Genomic DNA, 25,336 nt, shown 5'->3' on the forward strand with positions numbered 1-25,336 from the left:
GGCCTGCTACGAAGGCAAAACCCAAAACCCACTGCTTATCAAAATGATTGTTACCAATCCATTCCAATATTTTTCACTTCCCTGCAGCTGTTTACTTCATAATTACCTTGATTAATGTGTAGGGCTGACAGAAAAAAAATCACAAGAAATCAAAAGTGAGAAAAATATATTGTGGGCCTCAGCATATTATCTGGAAACTTGATCTTGTTTGAGTGCATGAGACCATGTTATTAACCTCACGTACTCTCCACACAGTTGCCTCAGGCAGAGGGAGTTCACAGGAGCAGCTCCGCCTGCGGGACTGCTGCCCTCAGTTAAAGGGGAGGTGTCCTGTGGAACAGCATTCATCCATTGACTAATGAAGGGACAGAATGCTGCCCCATTTGAAGATGCTTAGGAGTTGCAGCAAAAGAGGTCAAAGCGGAGGGGTTTCCCCCTGTCAGGGTCAGTCTCCGGAATGTCTGGATTGCAGTGGTGGAACAAGTGAGTGCAATTTCCATGTTCTTTGGGAACTGGGCTGACCGATCCTTTGTCCCCTTCACTGTCAGGGCTGACGGCCTGAAGGTGCTGGGGATATGGTTCGGAGGGACCGGGGCATGCGTTAGAAACTGGAAGGAGCGAGTGGCTACGGTGAAAAGGAAACTGGGCATGTGGGAGCGACGCTCCCTCTCCATTGCGGGTAAGAACCTGGTCATCAGGTGTGAGGTACTCTCGCTGTTGCTGTACGTGGCGCAGGTCTGGCCCATTCCACACTCCTGCGCGATGGCGATCACTCGAGCCATCTTCCGCTTTATCTGGAGGTCGAAAATGGATCGTGTCCGCAGGGACGCGATGTACAAGCCTCTAGATAAAGGGGGAAAAAACGTGCCCAACATCGCCCTCATACTGATGGCCACCTTTGTGTGTGGCTGCATCAAGCGGTGCGTAGACCCTCAGTACGCAAACACCAAGTGTCACTACGTGCTGAGGTTCTACCTGTCCCCGGTGTTGCGAAGGATGGGTCTGGCCACGCTGCCGCGGAACGCTCCAAGTAGTTGGACCGTGCCGTACCACCTGTCCCTGGTGGAAAAATTTATGCAGAAAAACACCTTTGACCACAAGTCCATCAGGCAGTGGTCAACACGTAACGTCCTAGAGGCCCTGAGGGAAAAGGAGAGGGTGGACCCTGTGGGATGGTTCCCCGAGCAGACTGTCAAAGTCATTTGGCAGAATGCCTCATCGCCAGAACTTTCCAACAAGCACCAAGACGTAGCTTGGCTGGTGGTGAGAAAGGCCCTCCCCGTCAGATCCTTCCTACACGCCAGGAGGCTCACCCCCTCTGCACGTTGCCCTCGAGGTGGCTGTGGTGGGGAAGAGACCGTTGTTCACCTCCTTGTGGATTGTGCCTTTGCAAAGAAAGTCTGGAGAGAGATGCAGTGGTTGCTGTCGAGGTTCATCCCGAGCAGTTCTGTGACACAGGACTCTGTGCTCTACGGGCTGTTCCCAGGGACACACACCGAGACAAACATCAACTGCAGCTGGAGGATCATCAACTCGGTGAAAGACGCGCTTTGGTCTGCCCGAAACTTGTTGGTCTTCCAGCACAAAGAGTTGTCCCCGACCGATTGTTGCGGACTGGCACAATCCAAAGTCCAGGACTACGTGCTGAGGGACGCACTAAAGCTTGGGGCAGCTGCCGCAAAGGCGCAATGGGGAAGGGTCGCTGTCTAAGACCTTTCTACCACAGCGCACCGAGAGACTGGGAACTGTTTAGAGCCCCTCGGGCTGTACAGATCAAAATGAAAGGCTGTAAATGATTGTAATATTGTTTGTACTGATGCACCTGGTGATACATCTTGTAAAAGTGTAACCTGGATTGTACCCTTGTAATGTTGTTTTTGAAATGGTTTGGAATGTGATTGAAGATATTTTATGAATAAAGTATATTTTTACAAAAAAAAACAAGTGAGTGCAATTTCCCATGCCCATCAGAGCATAAAAGGAAAAGGCTTTCAGGTCTTGGGAAGATTGCCAAAGCAAAACTTTAACAGAATTTGCCTACCCAAAAGTATATGGCCACAGGATGCATGCCCCAGTGAGATTGCTCTCAAACTCAATTCGCTGAGGCCAGCAGCTGGGAGGGTCGAGCTCAAAAAAAGTTTATCTTTGGATTGCCACCAACTACATAAGACCCATGATTTTTGAAATGATGGCACCAACATAACAGTGCAGCAATATAAAAATAACTGAACTCAGCGCACACTGTAGACCCTCCTGGCCTACATAGATTAGTTGTTCACCTGATGATGCATTTATAATGGGAAAGGAGAGGAAAGCAGGACACTGAGAAAGGCTTGTCTGACTAAACAGATTTTCTACTTATATAAAAAGAACTGCAGCACTTTTCTTAAAACTAATTATAAAGAGCAGGACTGACTTCTGTTCATATACTAAGTGGCCCAGAACACAAGAGGGCTTTATTTAACCAGATCAAGAGAAACAAAAATATGTGAAAAATAAATCTTTTGCAATGAATTTCTTTTAAGTAATTTAATAATGTCTCAGTTTGCCTTATTGTGAGTGAGTTTTGCTGACATTATCTTTTCTATGGTGGTATTCGAAATAAACATGCAGAAGGGACACTGAGCTCACTGGCGTTTTGCATAGAATATTCAGAACAAATCCCAACGATCAAATTAAAACCCAAATCTCTCCAATGTGGGTTAGCGAATAAAATCATGCCCCAGTGTAATATCAGAAAGTCTCAGGTCTGATCCCCAATTTGTCAGGTGATCTCAGCTAGGCTGTCAGAAGTTGAGCAACATCTGGCCTCAGCATCACTGGGCCTAGAAGGGAAAATCAGGCAGCGACTTTGCTGATCAATTCTGATTAAAGATCATCGACCTGAAACATTAACTCCTACTTTCTCTCCACAACTGCTGCCTGATCTCCTGAGTGTTTCCAATATTTTCTGTTCTTGTATTTTATACTTGTTTCTTAGGGATTTAATTCCTGATTTTTATTCAATGTCCTCATCTGGAAAATCCATGGGCTGGATTTTATAGGGTACTGTGGTGCCCAACCTCTGGCCAAAAAGTTAGGTGGAGCCCACGATCCTGCAGCAATTGAACACTGGGAGCAATGTTCGTTGCTTTAAAGTGGGACTTCAACCCCAACTTGGAAGTCCCGCCCTAGAGAGCTGCTGGACAATCAGGTGGCCAACAGTTCTGTTGCCCCTGCTGCACTAGATAGACGCGGTGGCCACTGCTGGGTTTATGGACAGTCCTATCATGCAGAGGAGCCCAGGTAAGTCCAGGGTCGGGGATCTCGACGAGGGAGTTGAAGGAGGTGGGGGGTTGGGTTCAAGAGGTTAGGGAGGGTGGGTTAAAGGGGGCAATAACCTGATCAAGCAAAGGAGGTCATAGCCCTGCCCACACAGCTAAAGCTGCCGGGCTTTCCGCAAGGCATGGGCCTCCCCACTGCTGCAGATAAAATGCCAGTGGTGGTTGCCACTTATAAGGTCTCCATGGGCCCAAAGGTGGGCGGGATGCCTGACACCTCCCCCACCCCCTGTAAAATTTCAGACAGGTCAGGGCTGGGTGGGTAGGCAGTAGCCAGGTTGCCTGCTGGGTTTTTTTGAGCTCCCACCCCACTATCAAACCCACCAATGGGGGAGTGGAAAATCCAGCCCATGTGTGTGGGTAACAGACCAGGCCAAGAGTGGGCTCATCTGCGATGAACTTTCATCCAAACAGATTATTGTCGTTGATGAGGCATTAAATCAAGGCCCTGCCTACTTCCTTAAGTCAATGTAAAAGATCCCAAGGCACTGTTTCTAAGAAGAGCAAGGGAAATCACCCCAGTGTCCTGGCCAATATTTATCCCTCAACCAACACCCAAAAGCTGATCTAGTCATTATTATGTTGCTATTTGTGGGAGCTTGCTGTTTGCAGATTGGCTGCCACATTTCCTATTTTATAACAGTGAATACATTTCAAAAGCACTCAGTTGGCTGCAGAGGAATTTTCAATGCCCTGAGGCAGTGAAAGAACTGTAAGCTCTTCTTCATTCTTTTTTTAAACTAGCCAAACGCTCACTATCTCAATTCACACATTAGGCATGGTCATTTGCACAAGATAGTGGAGGGTTACAGCTGTCGACTGTACCCAACATTTGTCGGTAGCTTAAAAAAGGCAGAGGAAAAAACTGGAAAGCTGTTGTGCAAAAGAACAGTTGAAGCAGGGAAATTTACAGTTTACTTAGCTGGTAAGAACTGAAGCATGGGAATGCTTTTTTTTAGATAAACAATGTTATATGTTTATTTATAGCAGTTATGGGTGGGGTTTCATTTCTACTTTTGCTACTATTACAGTTTCTTAGATTGGATTTTAGTGCCTTTTTATTCCTGCTTAAAGTAATGAAACACTGGATGCAGTCCACTGCTTTTAAATCAATAATTAATATTATTGTGCTTAGGTTCTTGTGAAACGATGTTTCATTTTGGCATTATAATCCTTTGTTCAGTCACGAAGAACTTTACAAAGCAGTGAGTAACAGGCAAATGTATTGAGTCTCAAGCAATCATAATATTGTGTAATTATACACAAATTCTTCCAGTTATAAATGCACGTACCTTCACACCCATCAGAGAGCTCCACAGCATTGCTTAAAACTGCACTGATAAAATGAATGATTATTTCTTGGGACCTCTCGGTTCTACCATTTAAGGACCATAAGAGTCACTTCTGTTCCTGCATCATGCGCCAAAATCAAATCAATCAGTTTCTCTATATCTTACTCAAATAGCCACCACAGTGCCAAAAACTCCATTTAAAATGGAATAACTTTTTCAAATATACACAACACAAAAATAGCATAGGTAATCTTATAATGGATGTTGGGTGTACATTCAGATTTTGATGTGAGCTCCCAGTAAACAAGGCTCCATGCCAGGAGCACAGTTTCAGAGTATTTACTCCTAACTTATCTGAAAAGCAACTGTTATTTTAATAAGGCTTTAAAGAACCAACTTGTGGTCACTCATAAACATCATCTAATAGTTCGTTCTTTCCAGCAGATTTTCCCTTTTGTAACTCAGAAGCAATGAGATCAAATTTGACATCGCCATCACTTAAGTTAAATTTAACTTAATAATAACATCTTTGTACAAAATTCCTTCTATCAAATAGTCAAACTTCCCAAATCATGATAGGCATGTGTGTGATTACTTAATTTTAAAATACGTCTTCAGAAAAATCTGTGCCAAATAGCTTATGTGCTTTATTCTTGTAAAAATAATCTGCTTGTTCCTCCATTGCTTGGGAAGTGGTCTCTCTATTTTACATGGGCTGCACAAAACTATTTCCACCCTGATATCTCTTGAGGTATTTTTTAGTGACAAAATTCTATCCCATATACATGAACAAATATCAGTGGCCCTGCAGCAATTAGAAACTTAGGGCAGAATTTCACCCGTGTCAGACGGACTTGGTTGACCACTGCCTGCGATCGGGGCCGGAAGGCAATTTCACACTGGTGGGTCAACTAAGGCCCGCCCAATGTGATACGCAAGTGGCAGCGCTCAGCACTGCCTGTGTGGGGGATGGGGTGGTGGGGGGGGGGGGGGGGGCAGGGGGAGGAGTGCGTGCTGGGTGAGCGCGACCTTTGTGCATGCGCATGAATGCGCACTTCATAATCTCTCTGAGGCACAGAGCTGCCTCAGGGAGATGGAGTATTATATAAAAAAAAAGAAAATAAAAACGTAATGAAACATGTCCCCTCATGTAACTCTGTCACATGAGCAGGGACATGTTATTAATTAAGTTTTAAAATTTTTATTTAAGTTTTATTTGCTTTAGGAAATCTCATCTTGCCCGTAGATGAGGTTTCCTAAAAGGTCCAAAGGCTGCTTTGTCTTTTAGCCTCCCCGAACCGTAAGGTAGAACGGGCAGTGAAAATTTCAACTTAATTGATTATTTAATGGCCTTAACAGGCCTTTTAATTGTCGGCGGGCGCGCTGCCAACTTCAGCGCAGCCCCGCCAAACGAAATATCGCGCGACTGCGCTTGATGTCGGGATGCTCGCCCGACTCTAATGCGTGTCATTTTACGCTCGAGCGGGTTGGGCGTGCGCCTGTTTGCTGAGCTAAAAATTTTACCCTTAGTGACATTTGTGCTGATCCCACGATGGTTGAAACATTTTTTGGGACCATTGATATTCATGAATGACATGAAGCATAGCCTCATGCAGCTTAATATAATAAATGGATCAAGCACAAAACAAGAGCACAAACTCTTTGCTAAACCATGGGTTGAGCTCCATGCCAGAAAATATGCAGTGACTTCAGCAAAACAGTGTATGGTGAAAGTCTAACTGCAAAAGTTGAAATAACTGTCAAGCCTTGAAAGAAATAAGTGCCTGATAGAACTTTCGCTCATAAAATGTATTCGTATTTAGTGCCACACTACATGTACTGCACTCTAAATTTCAATTGGCTAGTCATTTCAGAGCCATTTTTTAAAAAAAGATCCTTGTAACATGGGTATAAACTACATTTAATATATTGTACCATGTAGTATTTATTTTCAAAATGAAATCTATTCTCGAAACTGTGGCCTGCGAACTGGACCAAAGTTCAGAAGAATATAACCAGGAATTAAATCTGAAACTTTCTGGTCTGGCTTTATACAAACATACATACGAACATATGAATTAGGAACAGGAGTAGCCCACTCTGCCCCTCCAGCCTGCTCTGCCATTGAAGACAATCATGGTTGATCTGATTCTAACCTCAACCCCATATTCCTGCCCACCCTCGATCACCATTTATCCCCTTGTTAATCAAGAATCTATCTAGCTCTGCTTTAAAAATACTCAAAGACTCCACCTTCACCGCCTTTTGAGGAAGAGAGTTCCAAAGACTCACTACCCTCTGGGGAAAAAAATTTCTCCTTATCTTTCTTAAATGAGTGACCCCTTATTTTTAAACAGTGACCCCTAGTGCTAGATTCTCCCACAAGAGGAAACATCCTCTCCACATCCACCCTGGAAAGTTCTCTCAGGATCTCAAAGGTTTCAATCAAGTCATCTCTTATAAACTCCAGTGGATATGAGCCTAACCTGTCCAACCTTTCCTCATAAGACAACCCACCCATTCCTGGTATTAGTCTAGTAAACCTTCTCTGAACAACCTTGAGCCATCAGAGGAGTTTATATTAAAACTTCATTGGTTAGTATGTGCAGACTTAGCAATGCGTTTGAAAATCTGGTGATTATATGATTGGGGGTCAGATCTAATCCTCTCCTGTTCAATCAGGGCAGAATCATCCCAAAAATCAGCAAAGTCTGATATCAGGCAGGGAAAGTGGTGTTTGACCTGTTGACGGCAATGGCGGCTTTTTCTGTTGTATTGTGCTGCACTTTGTTTCAAAAAAGCAGAGGCACAGGTTTCACATCGGATCGATGGTGGGGCAACCTCTGATTTGCCCGCCCCACTGTCATCACAGGCTTTCAGTAAACTGGGCGCCATATATAAAGGGCACCCCTACGCAGAGCTAGCACTCACTAAGGGAACAAAAGCTGCTGCAAAGTCATGGTTGCCAAAAAGAGAAAATGTGCTGCCCCCAAATTTAGCGACACCTCCCTTGAATGCCTACTGGATGCAGTGGAGGACCGCTGCAAAGTCCTCTACCCTCCTTGGGCGAAGGCGAGCAAGCAAGGTCACCAGTCCAGCATGGGAGGCGGTGGCAGCGGTGGTCAGCGCCAATACCCTGCAAAAGAGGACAGCCACCCAGTGCCAAAAGAGGAGGAATGATCTCCTCCGTTCCAGGGTAAGTCACTCTTCTCATCACTCTCAACTCACACACTCAAAAACCCAATACACATCCAAAGGGATCTCACTCACTGCCAGTTCAATGGACATCACCATTCACTCTCTCACATGCACCTTGATCTGCCCTGCGGATAGTGCCCTCATTCCATCCGTGGCACCACTCACCACCCACACATACCAGACATCCTTATCATCTGGCCTGGCAGGCGTCCTGCTTATACTTTCTCCATCCTTATTCATGCAAGACAAGATGGCACACAACAAAAGGGAGATGTCACAGACTGATGGAGGAATGCCCAACATCGAGGTCCTCACAGACATTAAAAATAGAACCATCCAGCTGACTGACGACGATCTGGACCGTTCCTGTGCTGACGGTGAGGTCAGCGGCGCTCTACCAAGTGAAGATCCAGCAGTGCAACATCCATCAGACAACCATGCTGTGAGTCACTTCCCCTGTTCTGCAATCCCCTGCCGTGCACTAATTATCTCTCCCTGCTTTCACAGGCACATCTAGGAAGCAGCTGAGGGGGTCCACGTGCCAGGCCCTTGATTCAAGCCTCCAAGAAACCTCGGAAGAGGAATCTAATGACGTCCTAATTGAAGACCCGTCACAGTGCTCACCCACACTCTCCACCAGCGCAGAGACACACACCTCGGTGGGATTTGGTTCTAGAGTAGGCTCAGGATCACAATCTGGTGAGCACATCGCACTGTCTGATCCACAGCAGGTGGAGGCAGGAGACTTCCCAGGTTTCTGGCACTTGGAGGACTGCTGGAGGCCAGAAATTTGCTGAGTCCCAGTCAGATGAGGAGCCTTTGTGCTCGGTCATACCTCAGTTGCTGGAGCTGCAAAGATAAGCTCAGGAACATCAGGAAAGAATGTCCACTGCACTCCTCATACTGCAAGGCACAATGGAGGAGTCCATGAGGTAATAGCACCGGCATGTCAAAGCATCAAGGTCAACACTTGTAGGATGGCGGCTGCCATGGAGATTTTGGTCCATGACATTGGTCCTGCACTGCTGCAGGAGCTGCATTCCATTGCTGAGACACTTGCAGGCATCCATCAGTGTCAATGCAAGGGGCGGGGGAGGGGGGAGGCGAGGAATCTAGAGCTCACTCCAGCTGCCCCTTCCTCTCAAGGAGACAGCCAGGGTCTCTCAGGCACCCATAGGGAGGAGGATCAGCAGGTGCACATCCCGATGCCATCCATCCAGGTGACTCCGGGAGTGTCCAGTCCATCTGAATCCCCTCTTCCTGTGACCCCAGCAGCTCCAGCTCCACAGGCAGAGGAGGGTGCCACTGCCACCCAGCAGGACACTGGAAGCAGGCCGGGGCCCTCCAGGTCTCTGTCCTCCAGAGGACACCTGTCAGGGTCATCACAGACAACCAGACGTAGCAGTCAGCAGGCCACCTCCACTGTGGATGTTGGGGGAGCACTAAGATGTAGCGGCAGGGTTAGAAAGGTCAAGAAAATTTAGTAGCACAATGTAGGCACAGGCATGAATCACTTGTACTTAATGTTGACCATTGTAAATACACTCCCAATAATGTCTCCTTGTCCATGGCTCCTGGTTATGTTGAGCAGTGTTTGTGTCAATCAGATGTGAAATCTTGTTTCCCGCACAAAACAAAGGTTACTGTCGCTGACAGGGCCTTTCCACTGTGCAGTGTGTAACCTTCTTAGCACAGTGATTGTCCGGCTTCAAAGTCACTGTCCGAGTTAGTGTTGCGTGCACCTCCATGTGGCTTGTGTTTGCTGCACAAATCTCATACCCATGTGTCACTGGGTTCCATGATGTTCTCTGTGTTCCCTCAGCATCTTAGAGGTGAGGCAGCCCCCCCCACCTCGACACCATTCCTGACAGGTGAAGGTGTGGTGCTGAAGGGAACAGGTGATGAAGCCTGCCAAAGAACCAAGTTGTCTTAAAGTCCATGTGGCCACTGTATCTCAGCAGTGTCTTGCTGATATGAGCCTCTTCACAGAGCATATGTGTGCTGCCCTCAGCCAGACAGGCGTCAGACATTCCCAGATGCAATATGGAGATCTCAGAAATTTCCTCAGTGCATCTCATCATCATCCTCCTGGAACTTTGTGGCAATGAAGGCCTCACGACAATGCCTGCCTTGTCTGGCCAATGCAATGGCCTCATCGCCTGCACCCTCGCCTTCCAGGACCTCATCACCCTCAACCCCTTTGACTTCCTCCTCATCGGAGGAGACATGCAGCTCTTGCATCTCCTCATCATCCAGCTCCTCCCCCACTTTGCACCTCCAGGTTGTGTATCACGCAGCAAGCCACTACGCTTATGCCACCCTCTGGGGAGTGTACTGCAGTGCTCCGCCAGACCTGAGCAGGAAGCCAGAACTTCATTTTCAGGATGCCAATGGTGTGCTCAACCAAATTCTGGGTTGCGGCATAAGCCCTGAGGAGCCAACCCTGCATCCTGTATGCTTCCTAGAAGATGTCAGGGATCTGAGACCTGCTGAGGATGTACGAGTCGTAGACGCTTCTGGGTTTTCTTGCACACATTTGCATGATCCGTTTGCTATGGTCGCAGACCAGCTGAACATTGAGAGAGTGGAAGCCTTTGTGGTTCACATACTGGACTGCTTGTTGCCATGGAGATTTAATAACCATATGGGTGCAGTCAATGACACCCTACACCTGTGGGAATCCGGAAATCTGAGCAAATCCCAGCACTCTTGCTTCCTGGCTTGCCTGATCCCTGTCCAAATTGACAAACGTGCGGGCCTTGGCAAAAAGGGTGCCTGTGACCTCCTGGATATATTTGTGGGTGGAGGCTTGTGAGATCCCGCAAAAGTTCCCAGTGGAGCCCTGGAAGGAACCACTGCCGTAGAAATTGTGTGCAGTGGTAACTTTAGCTGCCATGGCGCCAAATCCCTCAGAAGGTGGCATATGCGTGTGACCAGTTCCCTTGACATGCGCAGGCATTGGCGGCATTGGCTCTCGCTCCTCTGCAGGTAGCACATCCGCCGTCTGTAGACCCTGGGTCTAGTGATGCACCTACAAACAACGGCTCTGTGGGGTTCATCCTCTGCGTGCAGAGGGGGCCATGTCGTCCCTTCAATTTCAGGGGCAGAATTTTCAGGTTGTCGGGCAGGTGGGCCCGGGGACGGCCGGGAAACGGTCCACTGTCCGTGATTGGCCCCTGACCGCGATTTCACGCTGGCTGGCCAATTAACAGCCAGGTTGAAAGGTACACTGAAAGGTGCTGCTGGGGTGGGGGCGGGAGGAGTGCGAGCGCAAAAGCCTGTGCATGTGTGGGGGAGCGCACACTGAAAGCTCCCTGAAGGCAGAGAGCTGCCTCAGGGGGATGAAGAAGTTTAAAATCAAAAATAAATATTTTTTAAATCTGAAAAAACTGTCCCCACTTGGGACTCACTCACAATTACATGAACAGAATAAAAACTCTGCCCAAAAATGTATATTTATTTTTTATTTAATTGTGGAAACCTCATCCTGACCATGGATCAGGTTTACTAAAAAATCAAAAGGCCGCCTGGCCAATTAACTGCCCGCCAACCGTGAGGTTGGATGGGCAGCGAAAAATATGTTTAAATTAATTGACTAAGGGCCTTAATAGGCTTCTTGATTGTCGGCGGGCGCGCTACCAACTCTCGCACACGCCCGTCAACCTAAATATCGCGAAAGTGTGCGATAACATCGGGATGCTCGCACAATGTCATTGAGCATTATTTTACACCCGATCGGTTTGGACATGCGCCCACCCATGGAACATAAAATCCTGCCCCAGGGTTCTGCTCCTCCCTTCAGCGAGCCAAGCGTCTCCAGCGCATTCTTCTACTTCTTCTCTCCTGTCTATATGCAATCAGGCAAACAGCAAGATCACCAGACTCCATGCTCCTGATGGTCTCCTCTCTGCAGTATCAAAGAGAGAGAGAAGCAAGGGTCAGCAATTGTCTTCTAACGACCACTCTTGGTCCAGTCTTCACCTGCGGCTGCCTCTCAAGGTCCCTTAACGCATGCCGGAGAGTCCAGGCCACCAGATGGATGCCCAGTGTTTAATGCGCCTGATGGCTCACCATGCCCACACCCAGCACCACCCTACACCACATGACCGAGTGACGCAGCTTCAGCCACTCGATTGCATCCTGAACTCTCATCACAGGCGCGGGCATTTTCCTAACCTGGACTCCATGGTTTGCTTGTACTATGAGGATAACTTTTCAATGTCAACTGAAACATAATGCAAGGGACTAGGAGTGCAGCCTTCCCTCAGTGTTCGATGGCCAACTTTCCCAACTGGATCCTCAGGTTTGTCCAGTCGCGCAATGTTTCTGCAGCACCACAGCACTCATTCGAGTTTGAAGTGTGCACGTGAGAGGTTAACAGTAGAGGAGCAACCATTGGCACTGTGAGGAATTAATGCTGCTCGAGTAGGCACAATTGCTTGATTAGGCTGATTCCAAGCATATCAATTGAGGTCAAAGCTAAACCCTCTCAGCTGCAATGGAGTGCTCATCTTTGATATGTTCTGCCATTAGCCCAGCCGTTTGCTACTCCCATCCCACCCTTTCATGTTTTTGTGCTCAAACTTCTGTCCGTGCTGCTGTGACCACCCCCCAACATTGTCACCCTTACCCCGAGTTTGCATTCTCCCCCTTCTCCCTTTGCACTGTCACCCTTGCCCCAGCACCACAAGCCAGCCATGAAGAAGCCACCAAGGAGTCTTGCCTGTGCCCCTCCTGTGAATCTGTGGAGCCGCTGGGATTATCACAAGTGCTGCGCAAAGTTGTGTGCACTCACCTCAAAAGTTGAGGCCAGGTTCACGCCTTTTAAAGGCAGTTCTAAATCACTCTGTCGAGAGATCACGACGATGTGGGATTTAAATTTGACATGATGGTTCTGGCGTGTGGCTATAATAATTAGATGCAAATTTACTACAATTAAGTTCCCAACATTTGACGGCGGGAAACGCAGCCCGCTTTGACGGGGGGGAGGGGACAATCATGCCCTGGATTTATGTCGCTGGGAAATGTGACCTTCTTGCGAGATTTTCCAATCCTGTCGTGAGTGGGGGCGAAAAATCCAGGCCTCAGCTTCAGGTCAGTCAATAAACTCTGAAATTATACCTCAGCTTTTGAAAGAGAATGGATAAGGGGAGACGAAAATGGAGGAAGTTCTTCTCGGGGAAACTCAGTGAAGGGCACTAGCATATGAACATATTTCATCTTACAGTGGCCAGATAAGGGTCTCACTGATAATTTATTTCCTCAGTGTTAGAAATCTGAACTAGTTACAGTAGGGAGGTGCTGTAAGACAGGGGATGGGGGTTAAGAGAAGGGAATCAGTACAGACCACTCCCGTGTTAGAGAGTGGCATTGGTGGAGGTTGAGAACGAGAACACTAATCCAAAAAGGAAAGAGAAGATATATACCCTCTAGTTGTTTTTAAAAAGTAAAACAATTATAATTAAATCACAATCTTGATCTGTTCCAGCTGCAGGTCACTAAATGAACCGGATTTAATTTCCTATAATAAAGAGGAACACTTACGTTCCTGAAAATGCCAAAAATAGTTCCGATAGACACCAAGCAGTCGATGTTAGAAGAACCGTCCAATGGATCAAAACAAACCACATATTTACCCTGAAAAGAAACAAATATAAATTAAACTGGCTAATATCTATGTGTATGTAAAATCCGTTTAAAAAGCCATTGAAAATCCTTCTTTTCAACCATGCCTTTGGCTTTCCCCTCCCTACTCCTCTACATTTTTGACCCTCCAGCTTAATGGTGTCCGTTGTTTTATTCTTCTAATGTTAGGCACTTTGAAAGACATTACAGCCCATGCAGAAGGAGTAATTTATTGCTGGATTGTAATGTTCTATTTCCCCTCACACTTGTGACAGATGAAACTAATGATTAATTAATGACAGGGAATTATGGGGAATTTTCCTTCTTCTTTGCAATGCATATAAAAATTAAAAATATATATATAACGGGCCAGATTTTCCATCCCACTAGCCCCAAACGCTGACACATTTGCTGCTGTCGAGGGCCGCAACAGAATCGGAAGTTCTGGGCAGCTGACTTACACTGGAAACCCAAATTTCAGATTGGCCAGAAATGTCTCTGTGGGAGTGCGCACTGATAGTCCTGCCGAAACCTCTCTGCGGGTAAGCTTCGGATGTTTACCCAGAACTTACCTACTCTGATTTAAAGGCCCAAATCTTCTGGTCTCCATGTAAACGTATACCCCAAGATGCGCTATGGGACCCGTTGGAAGTCCCAACGTACTGACTCTGTGGGAATTGCCCGGGAAGTTTGAACATCCAATGGGCTATTCCCCTGCTCCCTGGAACACTCCAAAAAAGTTTCTAACTCTGAGTTAGAGCCGGTTACAACTGACTTACCTGGATAGCTACCCAGGAAATGCTAGACAGAAAAACCCTAGTCTAACTCCTGGGTAACTACACAACTGTTCCACCCCACACCCTCTCCTCAACCACAACTCCCCCAGTGACCCCCAACTCCACTGACCCGACCTCACCATCTGACTCACCCCCTCAAACCCTGACTATACCCCTGACATCTGACCCCCCTGACTCCCTCCTGACCCAACCTCACTACCTGACTCCCACCCTGCCCCCCGACTGCACCCCTTAACCCCTGACTCCCTCTCACCCGACCTTACCACCTGATACCTCCCAGATCCCCAACTCACACTTGACACCCCCCTACTCCCTCTGACCCCATCTGACCTGACCTCACCACCCGACTCTCCCCTGGCCTCCTGACTCCCCCGTGTCCTGACCTGACCCAACCTCACCACCCTACCCAGCTGCCAGCCTTACCCCTCACCCACCCTACCCCCTTACCCACTTTATCTCCCTACCCACTTACTTTCTCTCCAAAGTTCTTCAAAGAAACTTTGGAACATTTAAACTCTTTACTTAGCAGAATATGGTAGCTAGTTCTGCAAAAAAGGGACTTGGCTTCAGCACAGATTCCCCTAACTGATGTCGCCGAGATTCCCTGCGCTGAGTCAGTTTGGAAGGATCCTCCATTGGAAAATTGGCCAAAAGGATCAGAGGTAGGTGTGGATTTTTTTTTTCTAATCTTTGTCAAAAATAGGGATTCTGATCCTGATAAGATTGAGGCCATTCGCACTGATCCTAGCAAGAGGAAAGCCTGCTCCAGGAGCATAGCCTGTTAAATCAAGAGGAGGGTCTTCACACTCCTGCCACCCTCAGTACTGCTAAACAACAGCCACCATGTGCAACCTCACCCTCTCTCCACCCCCCCCACCCCCGTCATTCCTGACTCACCCCTCCCCCACCCATACAATCCATGCAATAAATCTGCTGCATCCTGAATCTGTCTTTTTAGAGAAATTGCCTCACAAATAGATCTTTACAAATAGAATGTGTGTTTTAATCAAGTGTTATACCCAAACTATTGATTCAACTAAATTATTTTACAGATGCTGATTTGTGTTTGTCCAGCACTTCATGCTCCTAGACATTGTAGGATTATGTTTTCACCTTTGCATTACTGGCGAGGTACCTCAGCCACTAACACTAACCCCATAATTCATAATTTATGTTTATAAGTAATCATCATCATCATGGATATTGACAGAGCCAGCAGAGGCCCACAGGGAGTGCATTTTGGAGCCACCCATGGGTCACGTTTGTTACACACTCACACTTTTCTCAGGCTCCACAATTATAGCTTCTTTATTCTCCTCTGTCACTAGCACAGAAGTGCCGTAGGATGATTTTAGCAGATTAATCATGAGGTCGTTAGACAGGACATCCAATTTCTTGACTTCATCTCCAGTCACATTCACAGTCCCTGCAAGTCCATACCTGAAAAAAATAACATCTGAGCATTTATCAAAAATAATCCACTTAAATACATAGCATAACACTAGATTTTAACCATTGAGTTAGGAGCTATTTTGTAGTTTGACCACACAGCCCTTTTAAATGGCCATGATTTATGGTTCAAACTCTCCTCCAAAATTTTTCTTTACAGCGATAGTTCTCACTTCTCCCTCTTCTGCAAAGTTTTTAAGTTGTTTACAATGATACAGAGGGTCTGCTGCTTTACGTGGCAAAAATGCATGATTATTAGATTTTGAATGTATTATTAAAAATGGAAAACTTGCTACAACTCACTAATTCCCACTTGTTCAGTAATTGGTGAGAAGTTTAGAAGCTGGGAGCCTTCCACTGGTCTCCTCAGTGACTCAGCTCATTGATCGACATAATGGTGCAGATTTGAATGGCTGGTATAAAGTTATCCTCCGTTGTTTAATGAAGATTTGGCTGCTTGGATTCCACATGTATTTGGAAATAACCTTTGTGAACAGTAACCAAAGATTTATAACAAAATCTTTACATTAAAATGTTAAATTTGTTGTGGTAAATAAATATGGTTTTAGTCAGGGAGATTTCATTGTTAGGAGGGACTTAGCGTGATAGCTCAACAGTACTGAGCAAGTGGGAGTTAGTGAATTAAAGAAAGCGTTCTATATCTATATTAAATTAAAAGTCTTGTAGTCTTGCAGCTTTTGTCATTAAATTGCATAAAGCAACATATTCTTCACATCACTGCAAACAACACCATAGAAAACCTGACAGTAGCATTTATTCTACTTGATTCCATTTTCTTTGTTACCTGTGTTCTCATTTCTTTTTAAAGAAGTCTCCCTATTTAAAAATATGAGAATGGCTTAAGAACTAGTATTCTAACTCATTAATTTGAAGGTGAATTTCATTAAAGAGGATATCATTCTGCTGAATTGCCCTAAAATTAATATGTTAAAATTGAAGTCTGTACACATAACAGTGCCTCTTTTGTCTGCATTATCACCTAGAGTGAGGCTTATTCAATTCAGTTTTAAAATGTGATCTGCTCTAAAGTATCACATTTTGAAACTTCACCAATTAAAAATGCTTGCAGCCAGCTTTATAAATATCACTCCTAACATTTCCCAATAATCAAAGCTTCGTTATTACATCGTTTTATGCTTCAAAACTGTTGGTCAGAGATCACCTTGGAAGAGGGGTTTCCTCCAGAACTCTGATGTGATAATCACCTCTTGCTGCCTCTTAATTGGCTGGGTCCAAATTCACCTCAGCTCAAGGTCTAGGACAGGAAAACTTATTCCCTGCCAATTTTATCCCCATCTCTCCTGTAATTAATGCTGCACCTGGCTCCATGGGCACAAGAAACTAGCTGATTGCCTACCCAAATGTTATCCTTGATATGTGGGTATTACAGTGAGTAAGCTTTGGTAAGTTGTGTGACAGTTGGACCTTACAGTTAATCCCTAAAGGTGCATGGATTTAACATCAGGAGGAGGAATGGTGGGTGATTTTCTTCCCTTCCTACCTGAGGTTGCTGTGGCCAATTGTAGCACCTTTACCCTGGCTGAAATCCACTCGGTCAACAGGAACTACAGTTTTATTCCTGGGAGGCACATGGTTATCTCACCACTGGAAGCGTAATAGTCAAACCTGATTCTATCCTCAGCCCACTGCCACAGACAAATGTTTCCTAACAGGTGATTCTCATCACACTCAGGAACCCTGGCTGATTCCCAGACCAGACAACTGAAGTCAGTTTCTGCAATCCCACCACTGAGAACCACTATTCAACAGAAGTAAGTTATTGAACCCCCGGGGCCTTCCTAGTTTGTATAACACAACATCACATTGGGCAATGCATGAAGAAAACTTATTCCACTTTCTACAGATACAACTTTTATCCATATAGTGCCTTTAATGTAAAGAAAAGTCCCAAAGTGGTTCACAAGAGCACTATGAAGCAAAGCATGGCACCAAGCCACACAAGGAGATAGGTCAGATGACCAAAAGCTTGGCCAAAGAGGAAGGTTTTAAGGAGTGTCTTAAAGGAAGAAAGCAAGGTAGAGAGGCGGAGAGAGGGTAGGGATTCCAAAGCTTGGGCCAAAGCAACTGAAGGCATGGCCACTAATGGTGTAGCAATTATAATTGGGAATGCAGAAGAGGCCAAAATTAGGGCAATGTGGATATCTTGAAGGTTTGTGTAGCAGGAGGAGATTACAGAGATAGGGAGGGGCAAGGGCAGTTGGTCTTTCTCTGGAGTAAAACAGATTTCAAACTTCAGTAATTTAATTACCCCCTACACCTCAACCCCCTCCCACGGCACCTTCCCATGCAACCGCAGAAGGTGCAACACCTGCCCCTTTACTTCCCCCCTCCTCACCGTCCAAGGGCCCAAACACTCCTTTCAAGTGAAGCAGTATTTCACTTGCACTTCCCTCAATTTAGTCTACTGCATTTGCTGCTCCCAATGCAGTCTCCTCTGCATTGGAGAGACCAAACACAGACCAGGTGACCGCTTTGCGGAACACCTTCGGTCTGTCCACAAGCATGACCCAGACCTCCTTGTCGCTTGCCATTTCAACACACCACCCTGCTCTCATGCCCACATGTCCGTCCTTGGTCTGCTGCAATGTTCCAGTGAAACTCATCGCAAACTGGAGGAACAGCACCTCATCTTCCGACTAGGCACTTTACAGCCTTCCGGTCTGAATATTGAGTTCAACAATGTTAGATCATGAACTCTCTCCTCCATCCCCACCCCCTTTCCGATCCCCCTTTTTCCAATAATTTATATAGGTTTTTCTTTTCCCACCTATTTCCATTATTTTTAAATGTATTTCCATCCATTGTTTTATCTCTACCTTTTAGCCTATTTCGATCCCTTCCCCCCACCCCACCCTCACTAGGGCTATCTGTACCTTGCTCGTCCTGCTTTCTACCCTTAATGTCACCATTAGCACATTTCTTAGCTAATATCACCACCGTCAACACCTCTTTATCCTTTTGTCTATGACATCTTTTGGCAATTTTCTCCTATCACTGGCCCTCTATCCAGCTCTACCTGTCCCACTCCCTCTTAAACCAGCTTATATTTCACCTCTTTTCTATTTTTCCTTAGTTCTGTTGAAGAGTCATACGGACTCGAAACGTTAACTGTGTTCCTCTCCACAGATGCTGTCAGACCTGCTGAGTTTTTCCAAGTATTTTAGTTTTTGTTTCAGTAATTTAATTGCACATTGCTGCCATCTGCTGGATGGCTAAGCAAATTTTCTGAGTGACACTTTTCCTGCTCATTTATCTTTTATTGTCGATCACTTTTCAGATCATTTCTGCTATCCATTTCGTTTAGGTTTTGTTGTTTTTTCTTTATTACTTGTTTTTTTTAATGCTCTTTTTGCTATTAGCTTTTTCTATGTGTGCATTAACATGCACATGGCGGGGAGCTGAATCAGTGATTGCATTCACACTAAAACCAAGTGTAAATTTGCATTTTTTCTGCAAATAGAACCAACTGTGAGAAACAACTGCCAGAGTGGAAGGTATTTGGATCGAGGGTAGGAAGGAAAGGAGCCTCACTGACAAGGAGCGGGAATTAGAAAGACAACGGGTGGAATCATCCCAGATTTGCAGTAATTGCAGTAGTGAGTGGGTAAAATGAGGTTTTACCTGCCGGCAGCGATGGCGGCTTTTCACGCCGTATCGTCCTGAACCTGCCACATTATTTATGCATTCCTGGGAAATGTATCATTTTGATGGTGGGCGGGCTCTCATTTGCCCGCCCACCATCATCTTGCCACTTCATCATGCCTGGCGCCATGTTTAAAGTCCAGTCACGCTTACATATCTCAGTGCTTCCAGCCCATGACTACTGCAGGGAAGACATCCACGAAAGACAAAAAGACTGCAGTCCCCAGGTTTATTGATGCATCACTGGAATGCCATTTGGACGCTGTGGAGGCCCGCTGCGATGTCCTCTACCCCCACTCTGGCCGCAGAACATGCAGTGGCATCACCAATCGAGCATGGCAGGTGATGGCAGTGGTGGTCAGGGCCAATGCTGCACAGAAGAGGTTGGCCATCCAATGCACATAGAGGATGAATGATCTCATCCGTGCAGCCAGGTTAAGGCAACCATCTCATCACTCTAAACTAACACACTCAAGCCCATCACACATTCACTGACATCACCACCCATTCTCACACACATACCCTCACATGTCCACCTGGCCTCATCTCCTCTGGAGACTGCCTCCTCAGCCCTCACCATCTTGAGGCCACTTGCACAGATTAATATGTGCCCCCACACACACCCTGGGTTACCCTCCTTCCCCGGTACAGCCCTCATCCTGCAGCCTCTTCCCTCGCCTGAAGCCACTTCTCCCCCTTCCCCTGCAGCCATTGAAAAGCCATCCACATATGGCTGATCTGGTAAGTAGAGACCTACCCGTGAGTCCTCTGAAAGTGATGCGGTGCTGTCTGTGAAGCCTGGCACTGATGACTGCGAGTGCTGACTGAAGCAAGGTAGGCAAACAAACCTTGAAGTCCCGAATGAAGTGCAGCCCGCCAGGTGCACGTCGCTTATGTGCTGTTGTGCAACACGTCGGTGTGTTTTCCTGCTGATGCTGGCGGACAATCCAGCATCAATCCAGGTGGGGATGAGTCTGGCGGGCTGGCCTTATAATGATACGCTGATGTATTACAATGAGGTTCCCGACGCCCAATGGTGGGAAACGCGGCCTGCTATCAACGGGCTGAGTGGACGATTGCAAATTGGTTTAAAGCCATTGTGAAACCAATCGCACCATATTGTCCACTCACGCCATCGAACGCACCCGACGCTGGCAGGCACGGAAAATCCCAGCCAACATCTTAGTAGTCAGATAAATTAATGTGTCATCTATGCTGAGCAGCAAGCAGGATGCCAACAAGCAAACTTTGGCAGGATGCAGTTTGCTTGGAATAATGGACCCGTACTTTAAGTGTGTCAAGGTAATATTGTACTTTTCCATGCCTGGTGCTTCATACGCACACATCACAAATGCACTCTGTACCATATTACCACAAACAGCTTGACAAACATTTTGATAGTTTCCGTGTCCCAGGGTTGAGGGATGAATTAATTAAATTCCACCATGGGCCCTAATCCCTGACAAAAAAATACTCTAAGTCTTGACAGTTATAAAAGCTCCCACAGGTACGAGACCCTACAAACAAGGTTCAGAGGAGCTGAGTAAATTCAAAACAAGGTCAACACCAAGATTTCCAAAAACTTAATAAGCTTAGCTAAACTTGGCAGAACAACTCAGTAAAACTCCTGTAAATTACTAATCATAGAGCAGCCAAGATATACTTCACTTTCTGCAATTAATATGTAGTTGATACAGAACTAGCTAAGATGACAAATCACAGTGATAGTGCCTTAAAATGGAAAATTCACTTTTGCTACCTTACATTACAATAACAATTCACACTAAAACCAAAAGTAAATTTGCATTTTTTTCTGCTAATAGGACCAACTGTGAGATACAGCTACCAGAGTGGAAGGTATTCTGTGCTCACAACAACTTACATTTCTATAGCATTCTCTGGAGGGAAATAAAACCCCAAAGTACTTAAAGATGAAGACTAAGCAAGAAAAATAAGGGGGAAAGTGGGGAAAGTCCAATGACAGCATCAAATAGAAAGGTTGAGATTAAGTTTATGAAAGCATGGAGCGGGCAGTGATGCTTAGTGACTGTAAGAGGCTACCAGAGGACAGGGACATAGCAACTGAAAGATAAATCATTGATGGTGGAGCATAATTTGGTCTATTGTACAATGCTAGTGTGGAGGTATTGACAAACAGGATCATTGAAGTACAGTTGAGCAAAGTGGCAATAGGTTTGAAATAAGCAAGACAAAGATCTTGCTTCAAATTACGAGAGTACATGGAGCCAGTGGAGTTCAAAAAGGAGCTGATGGGAATGTGAAATGGGAGCGGTGGCCACTACCAGTACTGCAGGAGCTCCTGGTTGCAGGATCATCCCTGGAGTGAAGATGGGTGATGGAGGCTCACCGAGGCCAGTCACAGAAGCCCTGTGGAGTGAGAAAGGGGTGTCAATATTTAGGGCAGGTGGAGGTTGCCCTTGCTGTTGACAGGTCTCTTCGTTGGGCACGGGCTGTCCAAGTAGGAAGGATACCCCCACCAGGCTGCATGCAGGCGGGCGGGCTGTCCACATTCTGTGACCCCCGTCCACTGCTAGTTCAATACCAACAGCTGCAGGATGTGGTCCTTTAAGCGTTCACATAAAGTATTTAGAAACATAGAAAACAGGAGCAGGAGTAGGACATTTGGCCCTTCGAACCTGCCCCACCATTCAATATGATCATGGCTGATCCTCTATCTCAACACCATATTCCCGCTCTCTCCCCATACTCCCTGACACCTTTAGAGATCTGAAATCTGTCTATTTCCTTCTTAAATATATTCAGTGGCTTGGATAGATTGGCGTCCGGCCATGAAGGCCGTCCTCAACCCTTCCCACCCCACACTTAATCAGGGTGGGGTGGTCAGGAAAGTGATGGGGTTTCCACCCTGCACCTTCCTGCCCGATGATACATGCCCCCCCAAACACCTCTCAACTCTCTTCCAAGGGGGAGCATTAAAATTCCATCCAGTCTGTTGAGGGCTAAAGGGAGAAGCTGCAGAACAAAAGTAAAGTTGGGTAGGAGAGGCCAGTTGAGGCAGATCCAGCAGTACAAATGACTTCAAGCTTAAATAGAATAACGTGCAGGAGATCTTTGCATTTATTATCTAAGGAATGGGTGGAAGGTACGTGGGCAAGCAGCCAGGGCAAAAAGTTTGTGTTGGTGAAGAGAGCACGTTTGTTCAAAGCATATTCAAAGTTTCTATTTTTAATAGGATTACTATAGGTCAGTAGAAACCTACATATTATCAATATACCCTCTAATATATTTTGGCGTGCCCAAGCAATTTGCTGAAGTATGCATTCCCTTTAAACTTTTCTGCATAGATGCACAAGCCCAGTAACTTAAATGAGCTGACTTTTTGTGGGGGGCCTGCATGGAAAATTTCAGGTTGATACACAACACATTACACAGTAGAAATTTGTGGTTAAGATTTTTAACTCAAAAAACTTCAAGGAGAATTTCAAATAAACTCAAATGTCATGAATAATAAAGAAATGCTAGAAAGCTTGTTAAAATAAGTTTTATCCATTTGTAAAGCAAAACCCACTCTCCAATCTTGCATAAAACAAATTGCATGCAATTGCTTACTTTGCGGCACACAGCATTTGTGAAGCTAATAAAGGTCATGGACTCACAAATGGGCCAGGCCTGCTTTTCTCACTGCGCAGGAGATAGCCTTGATTGCAGTTAACAGGGAATTTAGGAGCTGAGTGAATTCCCCCGTCCCTTTGGCTTTCCTTCCTTGTTCCATGACAAATCGGGTCATTGTTTGGACATCGGTATCGAAAGGCGACTGATCCGACATTGTGGCTGAATTTCTTTCTCTTTCACGGTAGAGTTGGTGAAGTTATGAGCGGAGGCAGCCTGGCCAGACTATTTAAAGTACAGGTTGGTGAGCCAAATAAATCGAACAGCTGCGTGGACTATGTGACTAACTTTGAATTCTATGAGAGGTCAGAGCATGCATATTATTTAAGAAGACCTGACTACCACAATATCCTGAGGGACTGGTTAAAAAGCAAAGTTTTAGACATTTTGTCAAATCTGACTTTGACTCAGGATCTTTGATTTAAATTCATTCGTTATTGCCCAGCAGGCAGATTTTAAGCATGCAAGTTGTAACTCACAAAATTGCACTTCATCATGGCACAGAAGAAGTTAATGTGAGCCTACTTGTACATCAGCTACTTTGGGCTTAAAAACTAAAGGTGTGAAAAAATATAATTTTCCAGCGGTGTAGTAATGTCATGTTGTTTTGAAAGGTCATGGGTGCAATAGAAAACTGTGGCATATAAAAGGAATTGCCCCTGTCTGAAAATGCCAGAGTTCTTTGGTGACAGACTGTAATTAAATCTGAGGATAGCATTTAGGTGAGTGATAGGTACCATGTGCAAGGAAACATTACCAGGGGCAACTAAGTGATATGTAAAGGAAAGCCTGAGATTATTTGATCTTCCATTTCTATTTCCGATAAAGCTGCGGAGGATATCTTCTCAGTGTCACTTAAGCATGACCCTTTATTTAAATTTATTTCTCTACACCGAGGGAAAAACACACACATATCAGAGCTGTCAACATTGAACAAACCTGAGGTGCAGACTTTCAGATATTAGACTGAAGCTAGTGCTTTTGTGGTTAAAAAGTAGCTGCTGTATCCATCACACACACAGGCTGCAGGGGAGATTCAACTGATTAATGGTCATTTCTCTCCTGCAAAGTTTTTAACCTTTCCTTTGCTCTTTTATACTTTTCTTTGTCTTTCTCTTTATTATTCCCTTTGTTCATGGCCTTCCTGGTAGCAAGATTTATCAATGGTTTGCTCACATTATGGGTGTACAGCTATCCCAGCATCCGATGCCAAATGAAAGTACATTATTAAAACAGTAAGTCCACATAGTTTTATCAGGGAACTTGTAGAATGTGTGATAGATTACTGCTGAAGGGTTTTCTTCCGTTATATTCTCCTAGTAAGAGAGGTGGTGAGAAAGACTGGCACAGTTTTTACATAATGTTCGCATGATCCTGAAGCGAAACACCAGATCATCAGCTTTGTGCAAATCCCCATCAAATACAAGGGCTAGTATATCTGCTACATATGGCACTGCATGGAATACAACAACTATTCCTAACATGAATTATTTACTTTGTTATGCAACATCTTCAGATGTCTAAACAAGACTTTTTTCTCTCCTCCTCATCTTCTGAAGTAATTGATTTCTGCTGGGACAGTACTGCATGAACAGGAACTCTTGTTGGTATCTTTTCCAAGCATCTGTTCATCCCATGAAGCAGTAATTCATGGAAGGCTGGGGTTCCCTGGCCATCCAAATTTTTCATCTTGGTGGCCATATTCTTTCTAAAAAAAGAAAGGTTCCTCAAATGTTTTCACTACTCATCTGAGGCTCTAAATGACATTAGGCTACAGCTCCATAGTAACTGCCAGCTTTCTTGTATCTTAACCAAGCGGACATTCCTCATTCATAGACCTAAAGTGAGTGTGCTCAGGTTATTTGAGCATTGGAACATTATAACCAATCTTGAGTCTGTCCTCCCCAAATATTCCCATGTCTACTTCTTTCCAACCAGGATCACTGCATTGCACTCAGGGGCAGAAGATCAATTCCAACAACCCCAACTCCACCCACAATCACCCTCTCCTTGTTTTCTTAGACCAGGGCACCAAGGCCATGCATATAGTTTCTATTTTGTCCTGACTGAATTAGTGAACCCTGAACCTTCTGGTGTGTGTCATGCTATGCAGGACATTCATTTACTGAGCCATTGGGAGCTACAAATATGAATCTAAATACAGTGAGTGATAGGATATTCAACTGTAAAGCATGCCACATATACTCTACAAATCAATCCGTTGTTGTAAGACATTATTCAGTGGGCAGTTAGGAGACAGCTATATGTCCTAGGTTTGATGGCCATTGTAATTGGGTCACTGAGAGGTCAGCCACTGCTG

General features: G+C 45.4%; 1 protein-coding gene across 1 annotated transcript in view; it reads right to left on the bottom strand.

Moving 5' to 3' along the window:
* LOC144696670 (fructose-1,6-bisphosphatase isozyme 2-like) overlaps positions 1 to 23,242 on the bottom strand; it is a 69,744-nt gene extending 46,502 nt beyond the window's left edge. Inside the window, exons 1-3 of the mRNA XM_078568245.1 lie at positions 23,004 to 23,242; positions 15,510 to 15,672; positions 13,355 to 13,447 (exon numbers count right to left, since the gene is read on the bottom strand). Of these exons, the coding sequence (XP_078424371.1) occupies positions 13,355 to 13,447; positions 15,510 to 15,672; positions 23,004 to 23,173 (426 nt within the window). The 5' untranslated portion in view covers positions 23,174 to 23,242. The remainder of the gene's footprint in view (positions 1 to 13,354; positions 13,448 to 15,509; positions 15,673 to 23,003) is intronic.
* Positions 23,243 to 25,336: the final 2,094 nt, after the last annotated feature.

The sequence above is a fragment of the Cetorhinus maximus genome, chromosome 2 (assembly GCF_964194155.1).
Source record: "Cetorhinus maximus chromosome 2, sCetMax3.hap1.1, whole genome shotgun sequence".
NCBI lineage: Eukaryota > Metazoa > Chordata > Chondrichthyes > Lamniformes > Cetorhinidae > Cetorhinus > Cetorhinus maximus.